The 24,761-nt window shown below is 37.6% G+C and overlaps 1 protein-coding gene across 5 annotated transcripts in view; it reads right to left on the bottom strand.

The window, feature by feature from the left end:
• Nucleotides 1–24,761, bottom strand: part of LOC133562861 (tetraspanin-18B-like) — a 231,359-nt gene that overhangs the window by 15,492 nt on the left and 191,106 nt on the right. For all 5 annotated transcript variants that reach the window (XM_061916664.1, XM_061916667.1, XM_061916665.1 and 2 more), the window contains 3 exons: nucleotides 19,924–20,118; nucleotides 7,360–7,434; nucleotides 7,183–7,272 (listed from right to left, as the gene is read on the bottom strand). In XM_061916664.1, the coding sequence (XP_061772648.1) occupies nucleotides 7,183–7,272; nucleotides 7,360–7,434; nucleotides 19,924–20,118 (360 nt within the window). The remainder of the gene's footprint in view (nucleotides 1–7,182; nucleotides 7,273–7,359; nucleotides 7,435–19,923; nucleotides 20,119–24,761) is intronic.

Below are 24,761 nucleotides of genomic sequence, written 5' to 3' on the forward strand. Positions count from 1 at the left end.
AAAAGGTGATCCAGCAGTTAGTCCTGGGCATGACGTTAAAGTGCATCCGGCTCCTCCATGGGGTCTTGGAGCACTAGGAGGTTAGGCCTTTTACTACTGTTACCCCAGGTGGCCCTTGGCAAAATCCTAGTACCTGACTGCCCCAAGCCAGTCAACGGCAGAGCAGGCGGAAGATTTAAGAACTACCACAACGGCGGAGGACGGCTGCAGCAGAAAAGGGTCCCCAGTCGTCTTGGACTCCATGCCACTGGACCCTGACCCGGTTCTGTCAAGGACGGCGTGATGACTGTCTGTGCACCAGTCTCCCCAAGTCAGACAAAGTCACACACAGGCATCCTCCATAAAGGGAAACACCCCTAGCAGGAGGATCGTCATACTTGAGTGACCACCGATGTGATCCATCAGTTTACAAACTAGGCCAATATCAAATGCATGTGTCTTACCAAACAGTTTCTCGATTCAAATACATTCATTAATATCAATCAGGCTTTATAAAAAAGCACAGCATTATCACTGCGACAATGAGGGTGGTAAATGACATCACTGTAGTGCTTGGTAAATACTGTGTCCCACTTTTTATTGTGCTCTCAAAAGCTTTAGACCACGCCATTTTAAAATCAAAACACAGGTTGTTTTGTCACTTAGTTTTCAAATTATTTACAAAACAGGACCCAGTGTTGTTCGGAATTTGTCACTCTTCATAATGGGGTGCCTCAGGGATCTGTTTTGGGGCCCCTCTTTTATCTTGCATCAATGCTCTCGAACAACATTTCGCTGATGCCAATATGCACTTTAATGTTGACGATAGGGCTGGGCGATATATCGATATCGCAGGTTTGTCTCTTTGCGATATAGAAAATGACTATATGGTGATATTGGAGTATACGTTCTCAGGCAGTTGCTTTTAGCTGCAGGCATTACACTACAGGCTCTTATTCTTTTTCTTACAGACATAAAACAAGCGCACCTTCTTACATTCGTCACGTGTGCAACGTCACACGCTCTCGCAGAACAAAGAGGTAGCGACATGGTAAAGTTAACTATGATGCTAACGGTGCGGTGCGGGTGGTAATACCAGGGAGAGAAGGTGCGAATCTGGTAACAAATGAGGGGAGAATTGATTCCCAAAAAAAACAGCAGGGGGTCCATCGTCTGGCGGTGGTTTGGCTTCAAGCGGGAAGATGTCGAAGAAGTACGCGGCAAAACTGTTGCTACAAAAAGTAGCACCTACTGCTAATGTAGCATCATTTGAAAAGTCACCCACTAGAGAATGAAAAGTGCTTGAAACTCTGCATGTCAACATCTCTGTTCGGTGCCACACCAACAAAATGCTGAAGCAGCCATTTCCACATCAACACCGTATTAAAAAAATAGTCAACAACAGAAGGAGATAACATCCACAGTAACCTACCACATAGTGAAGGATGAACACTATTTGATTTCCTATTATGCAGCTCATTTTTGACACTTATTGTATGACATCATGCACAAAAGTGCACTTTGTTTTAAACTATTGTAGTGGCGTTCTGTACAAAAAGTGCACTTTAATTTAGTGTTTTTTTTGATATGTCATCTTAGTGACATCATGCACAAAAGTGCACTCATAGCTTGTTTTAAAATGTCTGACAATCTTGCACTTTCTGTTTTGGAAATGACATGAATGTTTGTGCCACTGTTTAATAACCGTTTAATAAATACACTTTTAGTTGTGATTTCCTTCTCTGCATGAAAGTTTAAAAGTAGCATATATGAATGCAGTATGAAGAAGAATGTTTGAATGTAGACACATAGAATCATCATACTGCTGTCATTATATGCATCAAGTGTTCATTCAAGGCAAAATATGAAGATGTATATGCTGTATCGTGACATGGCCGACAAATATCCAGATATTAAAAAAAGACCATATTGCCCAGCCCTACTAGTTAATTTGGTAATCTAAATGAGTTACTCTGGTATGTAGGTCACAGCAGCTCAGACGAGGCATCAAGCAGTGTGGCCGCGGTTTGTTTCCAGAGCGGCCAGCCTGCAATGTGAGTGTCAAGGACAGACGTTTTACACTTCGCAATCATATTTCTCAGTTTTTCACCACATTTGTTGTGTTTCCTAATGTCGATCAAGAAGGGCGGTGTGAGTGAAGTGAATTTATATAGCGCTTTTCTCTAGTGACTCAAAGCTCTTTTACATAGTGAAACCCAATATCTACCGTATTGGTCCGACTATAAGTCGCAGTTTTTTTCATAGGTTGGTGCAACTTATACTTATGTGTGAAATTACTAACACATTACTGTAAAACATCAAATATTATTATTTAGCTCATTCACGTAAGAGACTAGACGTATAAGATTTCTTGGGATTTATGGATTAGGAGTGAGAGATTGCTTGGTAAAGGTATAGCATGTTCTATATGTTCTAGTTATTTGAATGACTCTTACCATAATATGTTAGGTTAACATAGCAGTTGCTTATTTATGCCTCATATAACCTACACTTATTCAGCCTGTTCTTCACTATTCTTGATTTATTTTAAATTGCCTTTCAAATGTCTATTCTTGCTGTTGGCTTTTATCAAATACATTTCCCACAAAAATGCAACTTATATATGTTTTTTTCCTTCTCTATTATGCATTTTCGGCAGGTGCGACCTATACTCCGAAAAATACGGTAGATAAACAACTGAATGAACATTCTCTGAGATTGGGGATTCCATTTTTTTTCCAGGGGTGGTAATGTTTAACCATGGAGTCATACCAAAGACTATAAAAATGGGACCCATTTACCTCCCCGCTAAACACTCAGCATCAAGGGTTGGAATTGGGTGTTAAATCACCCAAAATGATTCCTGAGTGCGGCCAACGCTACTGCTCACTGCTCCCCTCACCTCCCAGGGGGTGGAACAGGGGATGGGTCAAATGCAGAGGATCATTTCACCACACCTAGTGTGTGTGTGTGTGTGAGACTATCAGTGTGACTTAATATATGAGTTTTAAAGTTTTTGTTGCAGCCCTTTGAGACACTTGTGATTTCGGGCTACATAAATAAACATTGACTGATTGATAAAGTAATCACGGACCAGAGTAACAAAAACATGCAATTAAGTGATCAGAATATTAGTTTTACACGTTCAAAAAGGCTCATTAGGTCTTCTTATACATAGACTTATACTTATACAATTGGTACTCCGAAAAATACGATAAGTTCTATTTAAAGAAGTGTGGGTGGCACTGAGAGCAGGTGGGTAAAGTATCTTGCCCAAGGACACAAGAGCTGTGACTAGGATGGCAGAAGTGGGGATCGAACCTAGAACCCTCGGGTTGCTGGCACGGCTGCTCTACCGTGAGGAGTAAAAGAGGCGTGACATTCATGTGGTCAATATTCAGTGTTTTATCCTGAATCCCACATTATTGTTATTGTTAACACAGGGGGGCGGCATAGCTCGGTTGGTAGAGCGGCCGTGCCAGCAATTTGAGGGTTGCAGGTTCAATTCCCGCTTCCGCTATCTTAGCCACTGCCGTTGCGTCCTTGGGCAAGACACTTTACCCACCTGCTCCCAGTGCCACCCGCACTGCTTTAAATGTAACTTAGATATTGGGTTTCACTATGTAAAGCGCTTTGAGTCACTAGAGAAAAGCGCTATATAAATATAATTCACTTCACTACTGCTGATGCACACCCGTACATTTTTCTCCTTCAGGTCTTCCATTCACCTTCACTGTTCACCTACAAGGCCACCAAATGTGCTCGCAAAGGATGCAAACACATCATTCTGTGTTTTTAGTTTGTTTTAAGAGTTTTTTTACGTGTTTTAGGAGGTTTTTTTTTTTTTTTTTTACATGTTTTAGCAGTCTTAGTACGTATTTTAGGAGTAATTTATGTTTTAGATGTCACTGTGCATCTCTTGGGAGTCATTTTATGTTTGAGTCATTTTAGAAGTTGTTTGTTGTGTTTAGGGAGTCATTTTAAATGTGTTTTTTAATTTGTTTTAAGAGTTTTTTTTAACGTGTTTTAGAAGTTTTTTTTTTTACATGTTTTAGCAGTCTTAGTACGTAATTTAGGAGTAATTTATGTTTTAGATGTCACTGTGCATCTCTTGGGAGTCATTTTATGTTTGAGTCATTTTAGAAGTTGTTTGTTGTGTTTAGGGAGTCATTTTAAATGTGTTTTTAATTTGTTTTAAGAGTTTTTTTTACGTGTTTTATTAGTTTTTTTTTACATGTTTCAGCAGTCTTAGTACGTATTTTAGGAGTAATTTATGTTTTAGATGTCACTGTGCATCTCTTGGGAGTCATTTTATGTTTGAGTCATTTTAGAAGTTGTTTGTTGTGTTTAGGGAGTCATTTTAAATGTGTTTTTTAATTTGTTTTAAGAGGTTTTTTTAACGTGTTTTAGGAGTTTTTTTTTTTACATGTTTTAGCAGTCTTAGTACGTAATTTAGGAGTAATTTATGTTTTAGATGTGCATCTCTTGGGAGTCATTTTATGTTTGAGTCATTTTAGAAGTTGTTTGTTGTGTTTAGGGAGTCATTTTAAATGTGTTTTTAATTTGTTTTAAGAGTTTTTTTTACGTGTTTTATTAGGTTTTTTTTACATGTTTCAGCAGTCTTAGTACGTATTTTAGGAGTAATTTATGTTTTAGATGTGCATCTCTTGGGAGTCATTTTATGTTTGAGTCATTTTAGAAGTTGTTTGTTGTGTTTAGGGAGTCATTTTAAATGTGTTTTTAATTTGTTTTAAGAGTTTTTTTTACGTGTTTTATTAGTTTTTTTTTACATGTTTCAGCAGTCTTAGTACGTATTTTAGGAGTAATTTATGTTTTAGATGTCACTGTGCATCTCTTGGGAGTCATTTTATGTTTGAGTCATTTTAGAAGTTGTTTGTTGTGTTTAGGGAGTCATTTTAAATGTGTTTTTTAATTTGTTTTAAGAGGTTTTTTTAACGTGTTTTAGGAGTTTTTTTTTTTTACATGTTTTAGCAGTCTTAGTACGTAATTTAGGAGTAATTTATGTTTTAGATGTCACTGTGCATCTCTTGGGAGTCATTTTATGTTTGAGTCATTTTAGAAGTTGTTTGTTGTGTTTAGGGAGTCATTTTAAATGTGTTTTTAATTTGTTTTAAGAGTTTTTTTTACGTGTTTTATTAGTTTTTTTTTACATGTTTCAGCAGTCTTAGTACGTATTTTAGGAGTAATTTATGTTTTAGATGTCACTGTGCATCTCTTGGGAGTCATTTTATGTTTGAGTCATTTTAGAAGTTGTTTGTTGTGTTTAGGGAGTCATTTTAAATGTGTTTTTTAATTTGTTTTAAGAGGTTTTTTTACGTGTTTTATTAGTTTTTTTTTACATGTTTCAGCAGTCTTAGTACATATTTTAGGAGTAATTTATGTTTTAGATGTCACTGTGCATCTCTTGGGAGTCATTTTATGTTTGAGTCATTTTAGAAGTTGTTTGTTGTGTTTAGGGAGTCATTTTAAATGTGTTTTTAATTTGTTTTAAGAGTTTTTTTTACGTGTTTTAGTAGTTTTTTTTTACATGTTTCAGCAGTCTTAGTACGTATTTTAGGAGTAATTTATGTTTTAGATGTCACTGTGCATCTCTTGGGAGTCATTTTATGTTTGAGTCATTTTAGAAGTTGTTTGTTGTGTTTAGGGCAGGGGTGTCAAACTCAAATACAGATTGGGCCAAAATTAAAAACTGAACAAAGCCGCGGGCCAAGATTGAACAAATTAACCTTTTAATAGGGAGACAAACAAGTTTTGCATTGAATATTAAACAAGCAAGTCTTATATATTAATAATAAAAAGATATCAATGGTATATCAAAAAAAAATTTAGATAAAAATTGAATGCCTCTTTTCTATTTGCAGCCTGCTGAGGTAAATATCAAAATAAACTTTTTCCACAGGCTGATAATATATTTTAAAATAAAACAACAATTAATTAATCAAACATTCAAGCCTTGAAGTAGCAAGAGAAAGTGCATGAATAAAACGTTAGTTATTGCTCAATTTGCTACACTGATTTGCTTTAAGACCGAATATGGAACAAGCAACGATTATTTAACTTAATAGTGCAAAATCAACTTTCAAAAAACAAACGAAAAAACATCAATGGTATATTAAATACAATTTAAATACAAATAAAAAAATGCCTCTTTTCTATTTGTAGCCTTCTGAGGTAAATAACATTAACTTTTTCCACAGGCTAATACATCCGAAAATAAAATAGGGTTTGGTGGTAGCAGGGGGTGTATATTGTAGCGTCCCGGAAGTTAGTGATGCAAGGGATTCTAGGTGTTTGTTCTGTTGTGTTTATGTTGTGTTACGGTGCGGATGTTCTGCCAAAATGTGTTTGTAATTCTTGTTTGGTGTGGGTTCACAGTGTGGCGCATATTTGTAACAGTGTTAAAGTTGTTTATACGGCCACCCTCAGTGTGACCCGTATGGCTGTTGATCAAGTATGCCTTGCATTCACTTGTGTGTGTGTGTGTGTGTGTGACTTGGCCGGCACGCTGTTTATATGGAGGAAAAGAGGACGTGACGACAGGTTGTAGCGAACGATAAAGGCAGTGCCTTAAAAAGCCCCAATATTGTTGTCCGGGTGGAAATATGAGTATTAGCGTTGAATGCGGTATACACCGGGGCCAGCTCTAATGTTAATGCGATATTGCCTCAAGGGCCAAATGAAATTACATGCCGGGCCAGAGTTTGACACCCATGGTTTAGGGAGTCATTTTAAATGTTTTACTAGTCTTTTTAATGTGTTAAGTCATTTTATGCATTTGTGTTTCACACAAGAGGTAGAACATCTCACTATGTTTTCTGGAATCAGTACATTACGGGTGTCTCATTCAGTAAAAATAAGAATTCCATTCCGTTTTTTAAGGCGTTGTTAGTATTGAATCAGACATTGTGAGGTTTTGTATTAGTGTTCCTAAAAATACAGCAGATTTCACAGCATATTACATAGATATATATATATATATACTGGCAACCTGACACATTTTTTCTAAATGTGGAAGTCAAAATAATTTCCCAGGCCTGATATCACAGGAACCTTTCAGTCACAAGACCAGGGTGGCACTTTAAAAGTCGGTTGTCATAAACGGGACAGACTTAAGCAGGTTCCACTGTTTCTAAACATCGCTCCAAAAATGGTACATTTCTTAGTAGTGTGCTCAGGCCTTACGTCACGCATGATGTCATCCCACTCGTTGCTAAATAGCAAATTCTCTCCATAGTTTTCTTTAAGTTCTTTTGCAAAATAGTCCTTGTAGAGCTGAAACAGGCAAGAGAGCACACACAAAAGGTTTAGCACACATTTTGACTTTCGATCAGAAAATGAAAATGCGGCAATCTGACTTACTTTCCCGAGGTTTTTGTAGAGCAAGATGGCACAGATCAGCTCCAACACAAAAATCAAGAGGACGATTGAGAAGGACTGCAAGCAAACAGACCAGGGACACAATCAGAGGTGGAATATGTCCATGCTAACAGGGAAAAAAAGCACACCAGTCAGCAGAGCTCAACACCATCCGTCCATTTTATACCGCTTGTGCCTTTTGGGGTCGCGGGAGCCTATCTCAGCTGCATTCGGGCGGAAGGCGTTATACACCCTGGACAAGTCGCCACCTCATCGCAGGGCCAACACAGATAGACAGACAACATTCACACACTAGAGACCATTTAGTGTTGTCAATCAACCTATCCCCAGGTGCATGTGTTTGGAGGTGGGAGGGGCCTATCCCCAGGTGCATGTGTTTGGAAGTGGGAGGGGCCTATCCCCAGGTGCATGTCTTTGGAGGTGGGAGGGGCCTATCCCCAGGTGCATGTGTTTGGAGGTGGGAGGGACCAATCCCCAGGTGCATGTCTTTGGCGGTGGGAGGGGCCTATCCCCAGGTGCATGTGTTTGGAGGTGGGAGGGGCCTATCCCCAGGTGCATGTCTTTGGAGGTGGGAGGGGCCTATCCCAGGTGCATGTGTTTGGAGGTGGGAGGGGCCTATCCCCAGGTGCATGTGTTTGGAGGTGGGAGGGGCCTATCCCCAGCTGCATGTGTTTGGAGGTGGGAGGGGCCTATCCCCAGGTGCATGTCTTTGGAGGTGGGAGGGGCCTATCCCAGGTGCATGTGTTTGGAGGTGGGAGGGGCCTATCCCAGGTGCATGTGTTTGGAGGTGGGAGGGGCCTATCCCCAGGTGCATGTCGTTGGAGGTGGGAGGGGCCTATCCCCAGGTGCATGTCTTTGGAGGTGGGAGGGGCCTATCCCCAGGTGCATGTCTTTGGAGGTGGGAGGGGCCTATCCCAGGTGCATGTGTTTGGAGGTGGGAGGGGCCTATCCCCAGGTGCATGTGTTTGGAGGTGGGAGGGGCCTATCCCCAGGTGCATGTCGTTGGAGGTGGGAGGGGCCTATCCCCAGGTGCATGTCTTTGGAGGTGGGAGGGGCCTATCCCCAGGTGCATGTCTTTGGAGGTGGGAGGGGCCTATCCCCAGGTGCATGTCGTTGGAGGTGGGAGGGGCCTATCCCCAGGTGCATGTCGTTGGAGGTGGGAGGGGCCTATCCCCAGGTGAATGTCTTTGGAGGTGGGAGGGAGCCGGAGTACCCGGAGGGAACCCACATAGTCACGGGGAGAACATGCAAACTCCACACAGAAAGATTGTTGAAAATGTGCACTTCTAAATCTTCTAGGACAGGGGCGTCCACACCTTTTCTGCATTCAACTGACCAAGTCAAGGGGATCCACCACATTCATGTCCACCAGGGGTCTCAGACATGCCGCCCACGAGACGTTATTTTGCGGCCCTCACATTAATATGAACGTTTAATGTTAGTGCGGCCCGCGAGTCTTATATGAATGGCGCTTGACAGCATTGTGTCATGGCTCCAAAATGGCTCTTTCAACGTTCTGGGTTGCCTACCCCTGCATTGGTGGAAAAGCGGCAAATGACTGAAAGCGACCGAGACGTTGCCGTGGAAACGATGGTTTTCTTACATGCCTGGCTGCAGTTTCACCACGACACCTGTCCGTCAGTAATAACAGTCCCCGATAACCTGGACCAATTCAAACAGTTTAGTTTTTTTTATTGTTTAATTTGCGTTGCCTCACACGATGATCACTACATATATTTTATATATATTCACCGACCGCCCTGTTGCTGTAGGGAGGAGCAGACATTCTCCGTGCGTGGGCTAAATACAAATATATTCCACAACCCCAAACATGTCTTTCAAAGCCTGCAGTGAAGAGAAAGATTAGTGGTGAGCAAAGACAATGCAATAGATGCAATATTTCTTTGAGCACAGGAGAACCCCGACGTGTCTTAGAGAAAGTTGCGGTGCACAAGGACTACAATTTGAAACGTCATTGTACAACAAGACATGCTGAGGAGTATGCAACATTTTTTTGAAGAAATCTTTTCTTGCGGCCCAGCCTCACCCAGACTCTGCGTCCAGTGGCCCCCAGGTGAATTGGGTTTGAGACCCCTGATGTATATTATTTATATTGATTTATTTATGAAAGAGGTTTTTTGTTAACAAGTTAAAGGTGTTAAATTAGTTTCTTTCATGAAGACAAGAATATCTGAAGACTTGCATTGATTGGAATCAGACTGGAGTGATGATAACATCCACATTTTCAAATGGAGGAAGAAAGTCCAATACCACATGAAAGTGCTTGCTTTTTGCCATCTTATTTGTCCAGCTTCCATATTCCTTTTTATACAGGCGGAAAACTCTGTAACTTGCCAGCTTTAGCACACCAGCGCAGGCATAATAAAGCAGGGCTTTTATTACAAATATAGGAACTGTGCAGTCGGCCTTTAAGTTTTGACGGCAGGTACCGCGCGAGAGTCTTGAAATATAAAAAGTGTTTCTCGCCTTTTTGTCGGTCGTTTTTTCTTAATAAGCTCGAACCAGCCAGTGTTATCTCACAAGACCCTCGGCTAAGCCGTGAATGTATATCATGATGATCGCTAATTTCCGAGGTCTATTTTTTTAAAGCCCTCCGCATGCGACGTAATGGGCCCCCCTATTCTTGGATCTACAAATGCAATTAAAACTACTAATTAGTGCCAAGTCAAAAAAAAAATACTGGCATGTCATTTCTATTACCTCCCCTAGGTGGCGGTAAATGCATTAGAATTAAGTGTGGGCAGCTCCTTTATTAACCACACTACAGAAACTGCTATCTTAATATTTGCTTATTTTATGTCTGATAATTCTTCTCACTAGGCAGATTTTATGTTAGAGTGTTTTACTTGTTTTAAGGGTTTTGGGCCTAAATAATGTCAGTAAAATATTACAGCTTGTTGCTGAGATTTGATGACCTATATTGAGTAAAACATGCTTGAAACTGGAATATCAAGTTGCAAAACTGTGTCATCAAGTATAAAAGTAATAATTTCTTATTTCAAGCATGAAAAAAAAAATTTGACACAATTATGTCTTAATTAAAACAGATGACAGCCAAATTTTATTTGCAGTTTTATTTTCAATGAAACAATAGAAAGTATGTACTCATATAGTAGTACACTTGTTATTAGTGAGAATATACTTATTTTAAGGTATTTTTGGGTTCATTGAAGTTAGCTAATTTGACTTGTTTTGGAAAGTCTTGACAAGCCAAATTTTCTTGTTCTATTGGCAGATGTGAAGTGAAGTGAATTATATTTATATAGCGCTTTTCTCTAGTGACTCAAAGCGCTTTACATAGTGAAACCCAATATCTAAGTTACATTTAAACCAGTGTGGGTGGCACTGGGAGCCGGTGGGTAAAGTGTCTTGCCCAAGGACACAACGGCAGTGACTAGGATGGCGGAAGTGGGAATCGAACCTGCAACCCCCAAGTTGCTGGCACGGCCACTCTACCAACCGAGCTATACCGCAGATCATTTTGCTTACTTCAAATAAAGTTAAAGTTAAAATAGCAATGATTGTCACACACACACTAGGTGTGGTGAAATTTGTCCTCTGCATTTGAACCATCACCCTTGACCCCCTGGGAGGTGAGGGGAGCAGTGGGCAGCAGCAGTGGCCACGCCCGGGAATAATTTTGGGTGATTCAACCCCCAAATACACCCTAATTTTTGTATTTTTTATTCTAGTTTTTGAACACTGACTTTTTACAGTGCACTTATAAATGTTGCTTGTGCTCCCCAGCTGTTGGTGTGAAATTTTACACTTGTTTACATCGAATTAAAGATATTTGCCTTTTTTTTATCTTGATAGGCAATTGGCGGATGGGCTCCCAATCCCACACAATATTCACCACCGCTGTGTCCCAATGTTTATATGGCTAAAGTTGTTACTCATGTGACAGATCCCTCAAAAATGATGCACACTCAGTAGTAGGGTAGCACAATGGAATATTCAAAGTTGGAAACTTTACATTGGAATATATGGGAATACACATTGAATGCAACATGCTAGAACTTGCAGCATGATTATTAGCTAAAACAACCTGATTTAATGCAAATTCAGTAAAATTTCAACCCTGAACTGTGCATTCCTCAATCACATGTGCAAATAATTGCCAGCATGCTACACACTACAGCAGGGCTATTGAGGCCACACTAGTATTTGAGCCCAAGGACTTCATCCAGTCAGGTGAAATATATTTGATCCCTGGTATTTAAATTGAATTGAGGTGTACCGTATTTTTCGGACTATAAGTTGCAGTTTTTTTCATAGTTTGGCCGGGGGTGCGACTTATACTCAGGAGCGACTCATGTGTGAAATTATTAACACATTACCGTAAAATATCAAATATTATTTAGCTCATTCACGTAAGAGACTAGACGTATAAGATTTCATGGGATTTATGGATTAGGAGTGAGAGATAGTTTGGTAAAGGTATAGCATGTTCTATATGTTATAGTTATTTGAATGACTCTTACCATAATATGTTAGGTTAACATAGCAGTTGCTTATTTATGCCTCATATAACCTACACTTATTCAGCCTGTTCTTCACTATTCTTGATTTATTCATTTTAAATTTCCCCAAAAAATGAGACTTATACTCCAGTGCGACTTGTTTTTTCCTTCTTTATTATGCATTTTCGGCAGGTGCGAATTATACTCCGGAGCGACTTATATTTAGAAAAATACGGTAATTGCTGGTTACTGTATGACTGTAGACTAATCCAGCAGACTTCCAATCAAACTAGCTAGCTGTTCTTGTACTTTTTAAATGATTTTGGGGCCAATATCTCAAGCTAGCTATGTTTATCCACCACCACCAGTCTCATAATGAACTGAAAATATTTCCCCGTTAGCCTTGATGCTAATTTTCTCTGTTAAATCCCATTCATTTATGCTAACAACGTTGGCGATCCGAATTCACCTTTTTTGTGATCAGTAAAGTTCAACTAGCAAATAGTAAATCAAAACGTGCTTTCTGTTCTGCTAGCCATTCTGTTGTCATACAAGATGCTGATACTCTTCATTCATCTAGCCTTTTTATATTCATTTATTAGTCAGTAAAATATTTTTAAATACTACTCCAATTGTTTAGTTGACTATATCTTTGTGTTTGACAAGAATAAATAAATAAACAGAATAATGCCACGTACACCGTCTGATGTGTGGAGACATTTCACCCCAACCAATGTAGGTGGAAAGGCTGTGTACATTTGCAAAAAGTGTGCAAAGAGATACATCAAAAAATGGCACAAAGATGCAACAGCATATAGACAAGTGCCCAATAATATGTAATTATTGTAATTCCCCATTAATTCCCATGGACGGTGTCCAACTTTGAATAATCAAAAAATGCTCAATATTTCCAAACTTCCCGAGGGAAATATACTGGAAACTTTCCACCCCTTTGCAGCCCTACTCAGGAGACTTAATTATATTTCATTGTTCCTTGCACCTCTTTACTGAACACCGGCTCAGATTTGAGTGTCGTTTAGGAGTCGCTTAAGATACTAATCCTCATCACATTAAGATACTAATCCTCATCACTATTAAATACTAATCCTCATCACTATTAAGATACTAATCCTCATCACTATTAAGATACTAATCCTCATCACTATTAAGATACTAATCCTCATCACTATTAAGATACTAATCCTCATCACTATTAAGATACTAATCCTCATCACTATTAAATACTAATCCTCATCACTATTAAGATACTAATCCTCATCACTATTAAGATACTAATCCTCATCACTATTAAATACTAATCCTCATCACTATTAAGATACTAATCCTCATCACTATTAAGATACTAATCCTCATCACTATTAAGATACTAATCCTCATCACTATTAAGATACTAATCCTCATCACTATTAAGATACTAATCCTCATCACTATTAAGATACTAATCCTCATCACTATTAAGATACTAATCCTCATCACTATTAAGATACTAATCCTCATCACTATTAAATACTAATCCTCATCACTATTAAGATACTAATCCTCATCACTATTAAGATACTAATCCTCATCACTATTAAATACTAATCCTCATCACTATTAAATACTAATCCTCATCACTATTAAGATACTAATCCTCATCACTATTAAGATACTAATCCTCATCACTATTAAGATACTAATCCTCATCACTATTAAGATACTAATCCTCATCACTATTAAGATACTAATCCTCATCACTATTAAGATACTAATCCTCATCACTATTAAATACTAATCCTCATCACTATTAAGATACTAATCCTCATCACTATTAAAATACTAATCCTCATCACTATTAAATACTAATCCTCATCACTATTAAGATACTAATCCTCATCACTATTAAATACTAATCCTCATCACTATTAAGATACAAATTCTCATCACTATTAAGATACTAATCCTCATCACTATTAAGATACTAATCCTCATCACTATTAAATACTAATCCTCATCACTATTAAATACTAATCCTCATCACTATTAAGATACTAATCCTCATCACTATTAAGATACTAATCCTCATCACTATTAAGATACTAATCCTCATCACTATTAAGATACTAATCCTCATCACTATTAAATACTAATCCTCATCACTATTAAGATACTAATCCTCATCACTATTAAGATACTAATCCTCATCACTATTAAGATACTAATCCTCATCACTATTAAGATACTAATCCTCATCACTATTAAATACTAATCCTCATCACTATTAAGATACTAATCCTCATCACTATTAAATACTAATCCTCATCACTATTAAGATACTAATCCTCATCACTATTAAGATACTAATCCTCATCACTATTAAGATACTAATCCTCATCACTATTAAGATACTAATCCTCATCACTATTAAGATACTAATCCTCATCACTATTAAGATACTAATCCTCATCACTATTAAATACTAATCCTCATCACTATTAAGATACTAATCCTCATCACTATTAAGATACTAATCCTCATCACTATTAAGATACTAATCCTCATCACTATTAAGATACTAATCCTCATCACTATTAAGATACTAATCCTCATCACTATTAAATACTAATCCTCATCACTATTAAGATACTAATCCTCATCACTATTAAGATACTAATCCTCATCACTATTAAATACTAATCCTCATCACTATTAAGATACTAATCCTCATCACTATTAAGATACTAATCCTCATCACTATTAAGATACTAATCCTCATCACTATTAAGATACTAATCCTCATCACTATTAAGATACTAATCCTCATCACTATTAAGATACTAATCCTCATCACTATTAAGATACTAATCCTCATCACTATTAAGATACTAATCCTCATCACTATTAAATACTAATCCTCATCACTATTAAGATACTAATCCTCATCACTATTAAGATACTAATCCTCATCACTATTAAATACTAATCCTCATCACTATTAAATACTAATCCTCATCACTATTAAGATACTAATCCTCATCACTATTAAGATACTAATCCTCATCACTATTAAGATACTAATCCTCATCACTATTAAGATACTAATCCTCATCACTATTAAGATACTAATCCTCATCACTATTAAGATACTAATCCTCATCACTATTAAATACTAATCCTCATCACTATTAAGATACTAATCCTCATCACTATTAAAATACTAATCCTCATCACTATTAAATACTAATCCTCATCACTATTAAGATACTAATCCTCATCACTATTAAATACTAATCCTCATCACTATTAAGATACAAATTCTCATCACTATTAAGATACTAATCCTCATCACTATTAAGATACTAATCCTCATCACTATTAAATACTAATCCTCATCACTATTAAATACTAATCCTCATCACTATTAAGATACTAATCCTCATCACTATTAAGATACTAATCCTCATCACTATTAAGATACTAATCCTCATCACTATTAAGATACTAATCCTCATCACTATTAAATACTAATCCTCATCACTATTAAGATACTAATCCTCATCACTATTAAGATACTAATCCTCATCACTATTAAGATACTAATCCTCATCACTATTAAGATACTAATCCTCATCACTATTAAATACTAATCCTCATCACTATTAAGATACTAATCCTCATCACTATTAAATACTAATCCTCATCACTATTAAGATACTAATCCTCATCACTATTAAGATACTAATCCTCATCACTATTAAGATACTAATCCTCATCACTATTAAGATACTAATCCTCATCACTATTAAGATACTAATCCTCATCACTATTAAGATACTAATCCTCATCACTATTAAATACTAATCCTCATCACTATTAAGATACTAATCCTCATCACTATTAAGATACTAATCCTCATCACTATTAAGATACTAATCCTCATCACTATTAAATACTAATCCTCATCACTATTAAGATACTAATCCTCATCACTATTAAGATAGTAATCCTCATCACTATTAAATACTAATCCTCATCACTATTAAATACTAATCCTCATCACTATTAAGATACTAATCCTCATCACTATTAAATACTAATCCTCATCACTATTAAATACTAATCCTCATCACTATTAAGATACTAATCCTCATCACTATTAAGATACTAATCCTCATCACTATTAAGATACTAATCCTCATCACTATTAAGATACTAATCCTCATCACTATTAAGATACTAATCCTCATCACTATTAAGATACTAATCCTCATCACATTTAAGATACTAATCCTCATCACTATTAAATACTAATCCTCATCACTATTAAGATACTAATCCTCATCACTATTAAGATACTAATCCTCATCACTATTAAGATACTAATCCTCATCACTATTAAGATACTAATCCTCATCACTATTAAGATACTAATCCTCATCACTATTACGATACTAATCCTCATCACTATTAAGATACTAATCCTCATCACTATTAAATACTAATCCTCATCACTATTAAGATACTAATCCTCATCACTATTAAGATACTAATCCTCATCACTATTAAGATACTAATCCTCATCACTATTAAATACTAATCCTCATCACTATTAAGATACTAATCCTCATCACTATTAAATACTAATCCTCATCACTATTAAGATACTAATCCTCATCACTATTAAGATACTAATCCTCATCACTATTAAGATACTAATCCTCATCACTATTAAGATACTAATCCTCATCACTATTAAGATACTAATCCTCATCACTATTAAGATACTAATCCTCATCACTATTAAGATACTAATCCTCATCACTATTAAGATACTAATCCTCATCACTATTAAGATACTAATCCTCATCACTATTAAGATACTAATCCTCATCACTATTAAATACTAATCCTCATCACTATTAAGATACTAATCCTCATCACTATTAAGATATTAATCCTCATCACTATTAAGATACTAATCCTCATCACTATTAAGATACTAATCCTCATCACTATTAAGATACTTATCCTCATCACTATTAAGATACTAATCCTCATCACTATTAAGATACTAATCCTCATCACTATTAAATACTAATCCTCATCACTATTAAGATACTAATCCTCATCACTATTAAGATACTTATCCTCATCACTATTAAGATACTAATCCTCATCACTATTAAGATACTAATCCTCATCACTATTAAGATACTAATCCTCATCACTATTAAATACTAATCCTCATCACTATTAAGATACTAATCCTCATCACTATTAAATACTAATCCTCATCACTATTAAGATACTAATCCTCATCACTATTAAGATACTAATCCTCATCACTATTAAGATACTAATCCTCATCACTATTAAGATACTAATCCTCATCACTATTAAGATACTAATCCTCATCACTATTAAGATACTAATCCTCATCACTATTAAGATACTAATCCTCATCACTATTAAGATACTAATCCTCATCACTATTAAATACTAATCCTCATCACTATTAAGATACTAATCCTCATCACTATTAAGATACTAATCCTCATCACTATTAAGATATTAATCCTCATCACTATTAAGATACTAATCCTCATCACTATTAAGATACTAATCCTCATCACTATTAAGATATTAATCCTCATCACTATTAAGATACTAATCCTCATCACTATTAAGATACTAATCCTCATCACTATTAAGATACTAATCCTCATCACTATTAAGATACTAATCCTCATCACTATTAAGATACTAATCCTCATCACTATTAAGATACTTATCCTCATCACTATGATGGAAAATAAACACAACGTTACATCCAAGTATCATCACTGGAACACAGAGGAAAAGGCACGGCCTTAAATTTTAAAGCCGGAGAACCAGGCTACGCAGTCACAGGAGAACGTGCAAAAAAATTAAAATAAATAAATTAAAGTCTTTTTTATTCGTTTACAAACTCAGATACAAAGTTTCTGGCCATAGAAGGCTTTATTATATACATTATTTAAATGGGAGCCTCACTTTGTTTTGATTTAGTTTAGAGATGTCAAATAATGGCTTTTTTGTCGATATGTGATATTCCAACATGGTCCAACTCTTAATTACTGATTCTGATATCAACCGATACCCATATAAACAGTTGTATAGCGGTGGGGTTGAGGTGGGCGGGTTTGAGATGTCCGATAATGGCTTTTTTGCCAATATCCGATATTATCCAACTCTTAATTACCGATTGCAATATCAACCGATACCGATATATATACAGTCGTATAACGGCGGGGTTGAGGTGGGCAGGGTGTTTGGTGGTAGCAAGGGGTGTATATTGTAGCATCGCAGATAAGTTAAGGCTGCAAGGGGTTCTGGGTATTTGTTCTGTTGTGTTTATGTTGTGTTACGGTGCGGATGTTCTCCTGAAATGTGTTTGTTATTCTTGTTTGGGTGTGACGCATATTTGTAACAATGTTAAGAGTTGTGTATACGGCCACCCTTAGTGTGACCTGCATGGCTGTTGACCAAGTATGAGTTGCATTCACTTATGTCTGTGTAAAAGCCGCATATATTATGTGACTGTGCCGGCACGCTGGTTGTATGGAGGAAAAGCGGACGTGACGACAGGTTGTAGGACGCTAAAGGTAGTGACGCCCCCAATATCGTTGTCCAGGTGGAAATCGGTAGAATGGTTGCCCCGGGAGATTTGCGGGAGGGGCACTGAAATTCAGGACTCTCCTGGGAAAATCGGGAGGGTTGGCAAGTATGCCCTACATACGTGTTTTGCCTGATATGTACTGCTCCGTACAGCGGCGTTTTAAAAAGTCATTTTACTTTTTGAAAATTTCTGATATTATATTCTAAAGCATTTATCGGACATCTCTACTTTAATTTGATTATGGTGCACAAGCCACTTTATTTGAAATAAATACAATTGTCGCATTCAAAACCACAAATAATGTCAACAATACTAGCAAATTCAGGGGTGCGTAAACTTTTTCCACCTACTTAAAAGTCAAAGTATGCAGAGGCCAGTTTGATGTAAAAACTAGGGATGCACTGATTAATCGGTAACTGAATATATTCGGCCGAATATGGCAAAAAAAGCCACATTCGGCCTTCGGTGGAATGAGTTAATAACAAGGCCGAATAGTGGCGTGTGACGCAATTTTTTGATGCGGTGACGTTGGGATATGTTGTGTACCTGTATAAGTGTATGAGGTTACAAGCACACACTTAATTGAGATTTACTTGAGCCTTCTGTTTACATTATTAGCATATCTACTGTGGCTAAGCAGACTTTTGCCAAAAGGACAATCGTTCATTTGTTGTGGGTTTATCCACTTTAATGCACTTTATTTTTTTTTGGAATGCATGTTTTGTTTGAAGGCCTAATATAAATGAAAAACTTTGTGCTTTTTTTTGAAAAGCAAAGGCCACTGGAATATTAAAACAATGTCAATATTCAATAAAAAAAATTACTTTATTTGAAAAACATGTCTAAATATTTATTCTAGGCTATTTATGCATTATTAAAAAAATTATGAAAAACTGCATTCATTATTCGGTATTCGGCCAAGCGTTTAAATTTTATTCGGCTTCGGCCACAAATTTTCATTTCGGTGCATCCCTAGTAAAAACCATTACATGTCAGGTAGACCACAAGGAAGTGTTTTACATTTAGAAAAAAATCATAAAACGACCCTTATAATGCAGCTTTTGTATGAAAAGAGACCTGACTAGACCCGCTCATCGTCAGTGTGCCTTATAATGTTCATATAAAAGTGGATCTGGACCCAGGATGTCGTCGTGGCTTGTGCAGCCCTTTTAGACACTTGGGATTTAGGGCTATAGAAATAAACATTGATTGATTGATAATCCGGAAAATACGGTATTAGGCAAAGTAATTTTTATTTTGACTGTGCATAAAAAAATCCTACTAAGGGATGAATGTACTCCACTTATGGGAGCTCAATAATACCCTTGGCTACCATCGCAAGTCAGAAGCCTGAACATGTGCACAATATTATCATCATCATCATCATCATCATCGTTGACTTACAACCATGAGCAAAAACTTGTTTTCACGGGCGGCCCCGGTGCATCCCACGATGCCCAGAAGGAAGAGCACGCCCCCCAAGATCAGGAAGCCATAGATGGTGGGGTTCAGCAGGGGGTTGATCATGATGACATGTTTGAGTCCTGAAGTGTCCAATAAGACCCACACGCTGGCGGCGAGAAAGAGAACACCCACCACCTGACAAAAGAGAGAAGGATGGGTTAGATACTGTAACAGTCTTAAAGTACTAGACGATACTCTGGATCAGGTTCTCACTTGTTGGTTGTTTAGAGAGTGTAAGGATGGAAATGGAAATACATATTTACAGTATATCAGGTCATTTTTTGGATCATGTAATATAAATCCAAAAATATAAGTTTTATAAACATAAAATTAATGCCGATTTTGCCAAAAAGTATGGATATACATTTTGCTACCCGTTCCAAATTATTGGTATCAGGACAACTCTAACTAAAGATGTAATATTAATACAATTTGTCAGTCATTTCCTATTATTGGCTCTGATTTAAATCCTTTGGGTCTTTTCCTTAAAGCCCTCGTGTCTAGGAACTTATTTCCTGAAAACCCTTTTTTTAATATCATAATTAACAAAGCCTAACAAAGATTTCATTTCATTTCACTTCTAACACAACACAATCATCTTAACTTTGAACACAATGGACACGAGCGAATGAAGGGCATACTTACTCAACAGTAAGGGTGGCAGTATGAACGATGCCAACACTGTCATAAACATGTTCCATATAGTGAAACAACACTAAACATTTTTTTGATGATAAAACATTTCGATCTAACTACTGGAGTTAGATTCAAGAGGTAGTCACCTGAAATGGTTTTTACTTCACAGGTGCGCTTAAAGCTCATCGAGAGAATGCCAAGAGTGTACAAAGCAGTAATCAGAGCAAAGCGTGGCTATTTTGAAGGAACTAGAATATATGTTTTTTTAGTTATTTTGCCTTTTTTTTGTTAAGTACATAACTCGATCTAACTACTGGAGTTAGATTCAAGAGGTAGTCACCTGAAATGGTTTTTACTTCACAGGTGCGCTTAAAGCTCATCGAGAGAATGCCAAGAGTGTACAAAGCAGTAATCAGAGCAAAGGGTGGCTATTTTGAAGGAACTAGAATATATGTTTTTTTAGTTATTTTGCCTTTTTTTTGTTAAGTACATAACTCCACACGTTCATTCATAGTTTTGATGCCTTCAGTGACAATCTACAATCTGTAAATGGTCAAGAAAATAAAGAAAACACATTAAATGAAGTGTGTTCAAACTTTTGGCCTGTACTGGGCTGAGCGATGTATTGATATACTCGATATATTGCAGGTTTGTCTCTGTGCGATATAAAAAAATGACTATATTGTGATATTGGAGTATACCTTCTCACGCAGTTGCTTTTAGCTGCGGGCATTACACTACAGACTCTTCCCAGTATTTGTCTCTCCTTCTCAGAGACATAAAACAAGCGCACCTTCTTACATATGTCACATACTGTCACGTGCAACATGACGTTGTACATGACACGCCCTCGCGGAGCAGACAGGGAGCGACACGGGTAACATCGTCTGGTGGTGGTTTGGCTTCAAGCGGGAATATATTTCGAACACACAATCGTGATTTGTCAAGTATGCATCAAAGTGTTGCTACAAAAAGTAGCAGCATTGCTAATGTAGCATCATTTGAATAGTTCCCCACTAGACAATAGAGTTTTTGAAACTCTGCATCAACATCTCAGTCGATGCCACACCAACAAAATGCCCAAGCCACCATTCCCACATCCATGCTGTATAAAAAAAAAAAAAAAGTCAACAACAGGAGATAACGTCCGCAGGAACCAACCACATAGTGAAGGACATACACTATTTTATGTCCTATTATGCAGCTCATTTTTATTTGCTACTTATTGAAATATCTTGTGTGACATCATGCACAAAAGTGCACTTTATTTGTTTTAAACTATTGTAGTGGCGTTCTGTACAAAAAGTGCACTTTAATTGAGTGTTGTTTTGATATGTCATCTTAGTGACATCATGCACAAAAGTGCACTTTATTTGTTTTAAACTATTGTAGTGACGTTCTGTACAAAAAGTGCACTTTAATTGAGTGTTGTTTTGATATGTCATCTTAGTGACATCATGCACAAAAGTGCACTCATAGCTTGTTTTAAAATGTCTCTGACAATCTTGCACTTTCTGTGTTGAAATGACATGAATGTTTGTGCCACTAATTAATAACTGTTTCATAAATACACTTTTAGTTGTGATTTCCCTCTCTGCATGAAAGTTTAAAAGTAGCATATATGAATGCAGTATGAAGAAGAATGTTTGAATGTAGACACATAGAATCATCATACTGCTGTCATTATATGCATCAAGTGTTCATTCAAGGCTAAGGCAAAATATGGAGATATACAGTATATGCTGTATCGTCACATGGCCTAAAAATATTGATATATTATTAAAAGGCCATACTGCCCAGCCCTATATAGTCATTTTCTATATCGCACAGAGTAAAACCCACGATATATCGAGTATATTGATATATTGCCACGCCCTAATCCACACTCACATTCACTCTCTAGCCAATCAGCCTAGCCGCATACCCGGAGAATCCAGAGCCCACGAATCAAACCCATGACCTTCATTATGAGGCATGAGCGCTAGCCACTGCTCAACGGAAATGAAAAAAAAATACACATTTTTATTGTTTTAACGCAAAAGTGATATTTTGATACAAAAATTTAAGTTTAAAAACGCTGACTTCCCCTTCCATGCCAGTACAGAGGAGCAAGCAGGAGGACGCATGCTGATAGCTAAGATAGCTACTCCACTAGCTAGAAACAACACAAGCAATACAATGATTGTTTATGATTATGGTATTGTGACCATATTACTACCAGTATAGGCCACAGTCCGGATGAAACATTGAAAATTTGAGAATACATTAAAAAAAAAATGGCCCCGAAGGATGAACTGCTAAGTGAAAGTCTCTGGCAGCAGAACTCTGATGAGAGTGCAGAGGAGCAGACAACCTGGACGGACAAGCCCCTACATGGCATGTACCACCCTCAGATAGAGGAAGTGGCTGACATCAAGAAATCCTAGCAGTGGCTGGAACATGCAGGACTGAGGCACTAATCATGGCAGCACAAGAACAGGCTTAGCTACAGAGACCAGGATCTACCAGAGTAGATCAGATCCAAGATGCAGACTGTGCAAAGAAGCCGAAGACAGTCCAGCACACAGTAGCAGGCTGTAAGATGCTAGCTGGATCAACGTACATGGAGAGGCACAACCAAGTGGCGGGGATAGTATACAGGGACTTCTGCAAACCAGTATGGAATAGAAGTACCCAAATCCCAATGGGCCATAAAACAGAAGGTGGCTGAGAACAACAGGGCCAAGGGTCTGTGGGACTCCAGCTTCCAGACTGACAAACAGTTCCTGGCTAACCAACCAGACATAGTGGTGGAGGACAACAAGCAGAAAGAGGAGGTGGTGATAGATGTGGCAACATCAGGAAGAAGGACCACGAGAAACTGGAGAAGTACCAAAGTTTGAAAGAGCAGCTGGAAACGGATGTGGAAGGTCAGGGGTAGCGTGGTCCCCGTGGTAGTGGGGGCGCTCAGAGAAGCAACCCACAAACTGGGAGAGCGGCTCCAACAGATTCCAGGAACAACATCTGAAGCCTCTGTCCAGAAGATTGCAGTCTTGGGAATAGCCAAGATACTGCACAGAACCCTCAAACACCCAGGCCTGGAAAGTGCCATTCATACATTATACACATATACACATATACATATTATATATATATATATCTGTGTTGGCCCTGCGATGAGGTGGCGACTTGTCCAGGGTGTACCCTGCCTTCCGCCTGATTGTAGCTGACATAGGCACCAGCGCGCCCCGCGACCCCAAAAGGGAATAAGCTGTAGAAAATTGATGTGTGGGCATATATATATATATATATATATATATATATATATATATATATATATATATCCATCAGTCAAACAATGTTTACTTAAATAGCCTTAAATCACAAGTGTCTCAAAGGGCTGCACAAGCCACAACAACATCCTCGGTTCAGATCCCCCATCAGGACAAAAAGAAAACTCAACCCTATGGGATGACAATGGGAAACCTTGGAGGGGTCCGCAGATGTAGGGGACCCCCCCCCCCGGGTGACCAGTGCAATGGACGTAGAGTAGATCTAACATAATAGTGTGAGTCCAGTCCATTGTGGATCTAACATAATAGTGAGAGTCCAGTCCATAGTGGATCTAACATAATAGTGTGAGAGTCCAGTCCATAGTGGATCTAACATAATAGTGAGAGTCCAGTCCATAGTGGATCTAACATAATAATGTGAGTCCAGTCCATTGTGGATCTAACATAATAGTGAGAGTCCAGTCCATAGTGGATATAACATAATAATGCAAGTCCAGTCCATTGTGGATCTAACATAATAGTGAGAGTCCAGTCCATAGTGGATCTAACATAATAGTGAGAGTCCAGTCCATAGTGGATCTAACATAATAGTGTGAGAGTCCAGTCCATAGTGGATCTAACATAATAGTGAGAGTCCAGTCCATAGTGGATCTAACATAATAATGCGAGTCCAGTCCATTGTGGATCCAACATAATAGTGAGAGTCCAGTCCATAGTGGATCTAACATAATAGTGTGAGAGTCCAGTCCATAGTGGATCTAACATAATAATGCGAGTCCAGTCCATAGTGGATCTAACATAATATTGTGAGAGTCCAGTCCACAATGGATCTAACATAATAGTGAGAGTCCAGTCCATAGTGGATCTAAC

The sequence above is a fragment of the Nerophis ophidion genome, linkage group LG12, assembly GCF_033978795.1.
Source record: "Nerophis ophidion isolate RoL-2023_Sa linkage group LG12, RoL_Noph_v1.0, whole genome shotgun sequence".
NCBI lineage: Eukaryota > Metazoa > Chordata > Actinopteri > Syngnathiformes > Syngnathidae > Nerophis > Nerophis ophidion.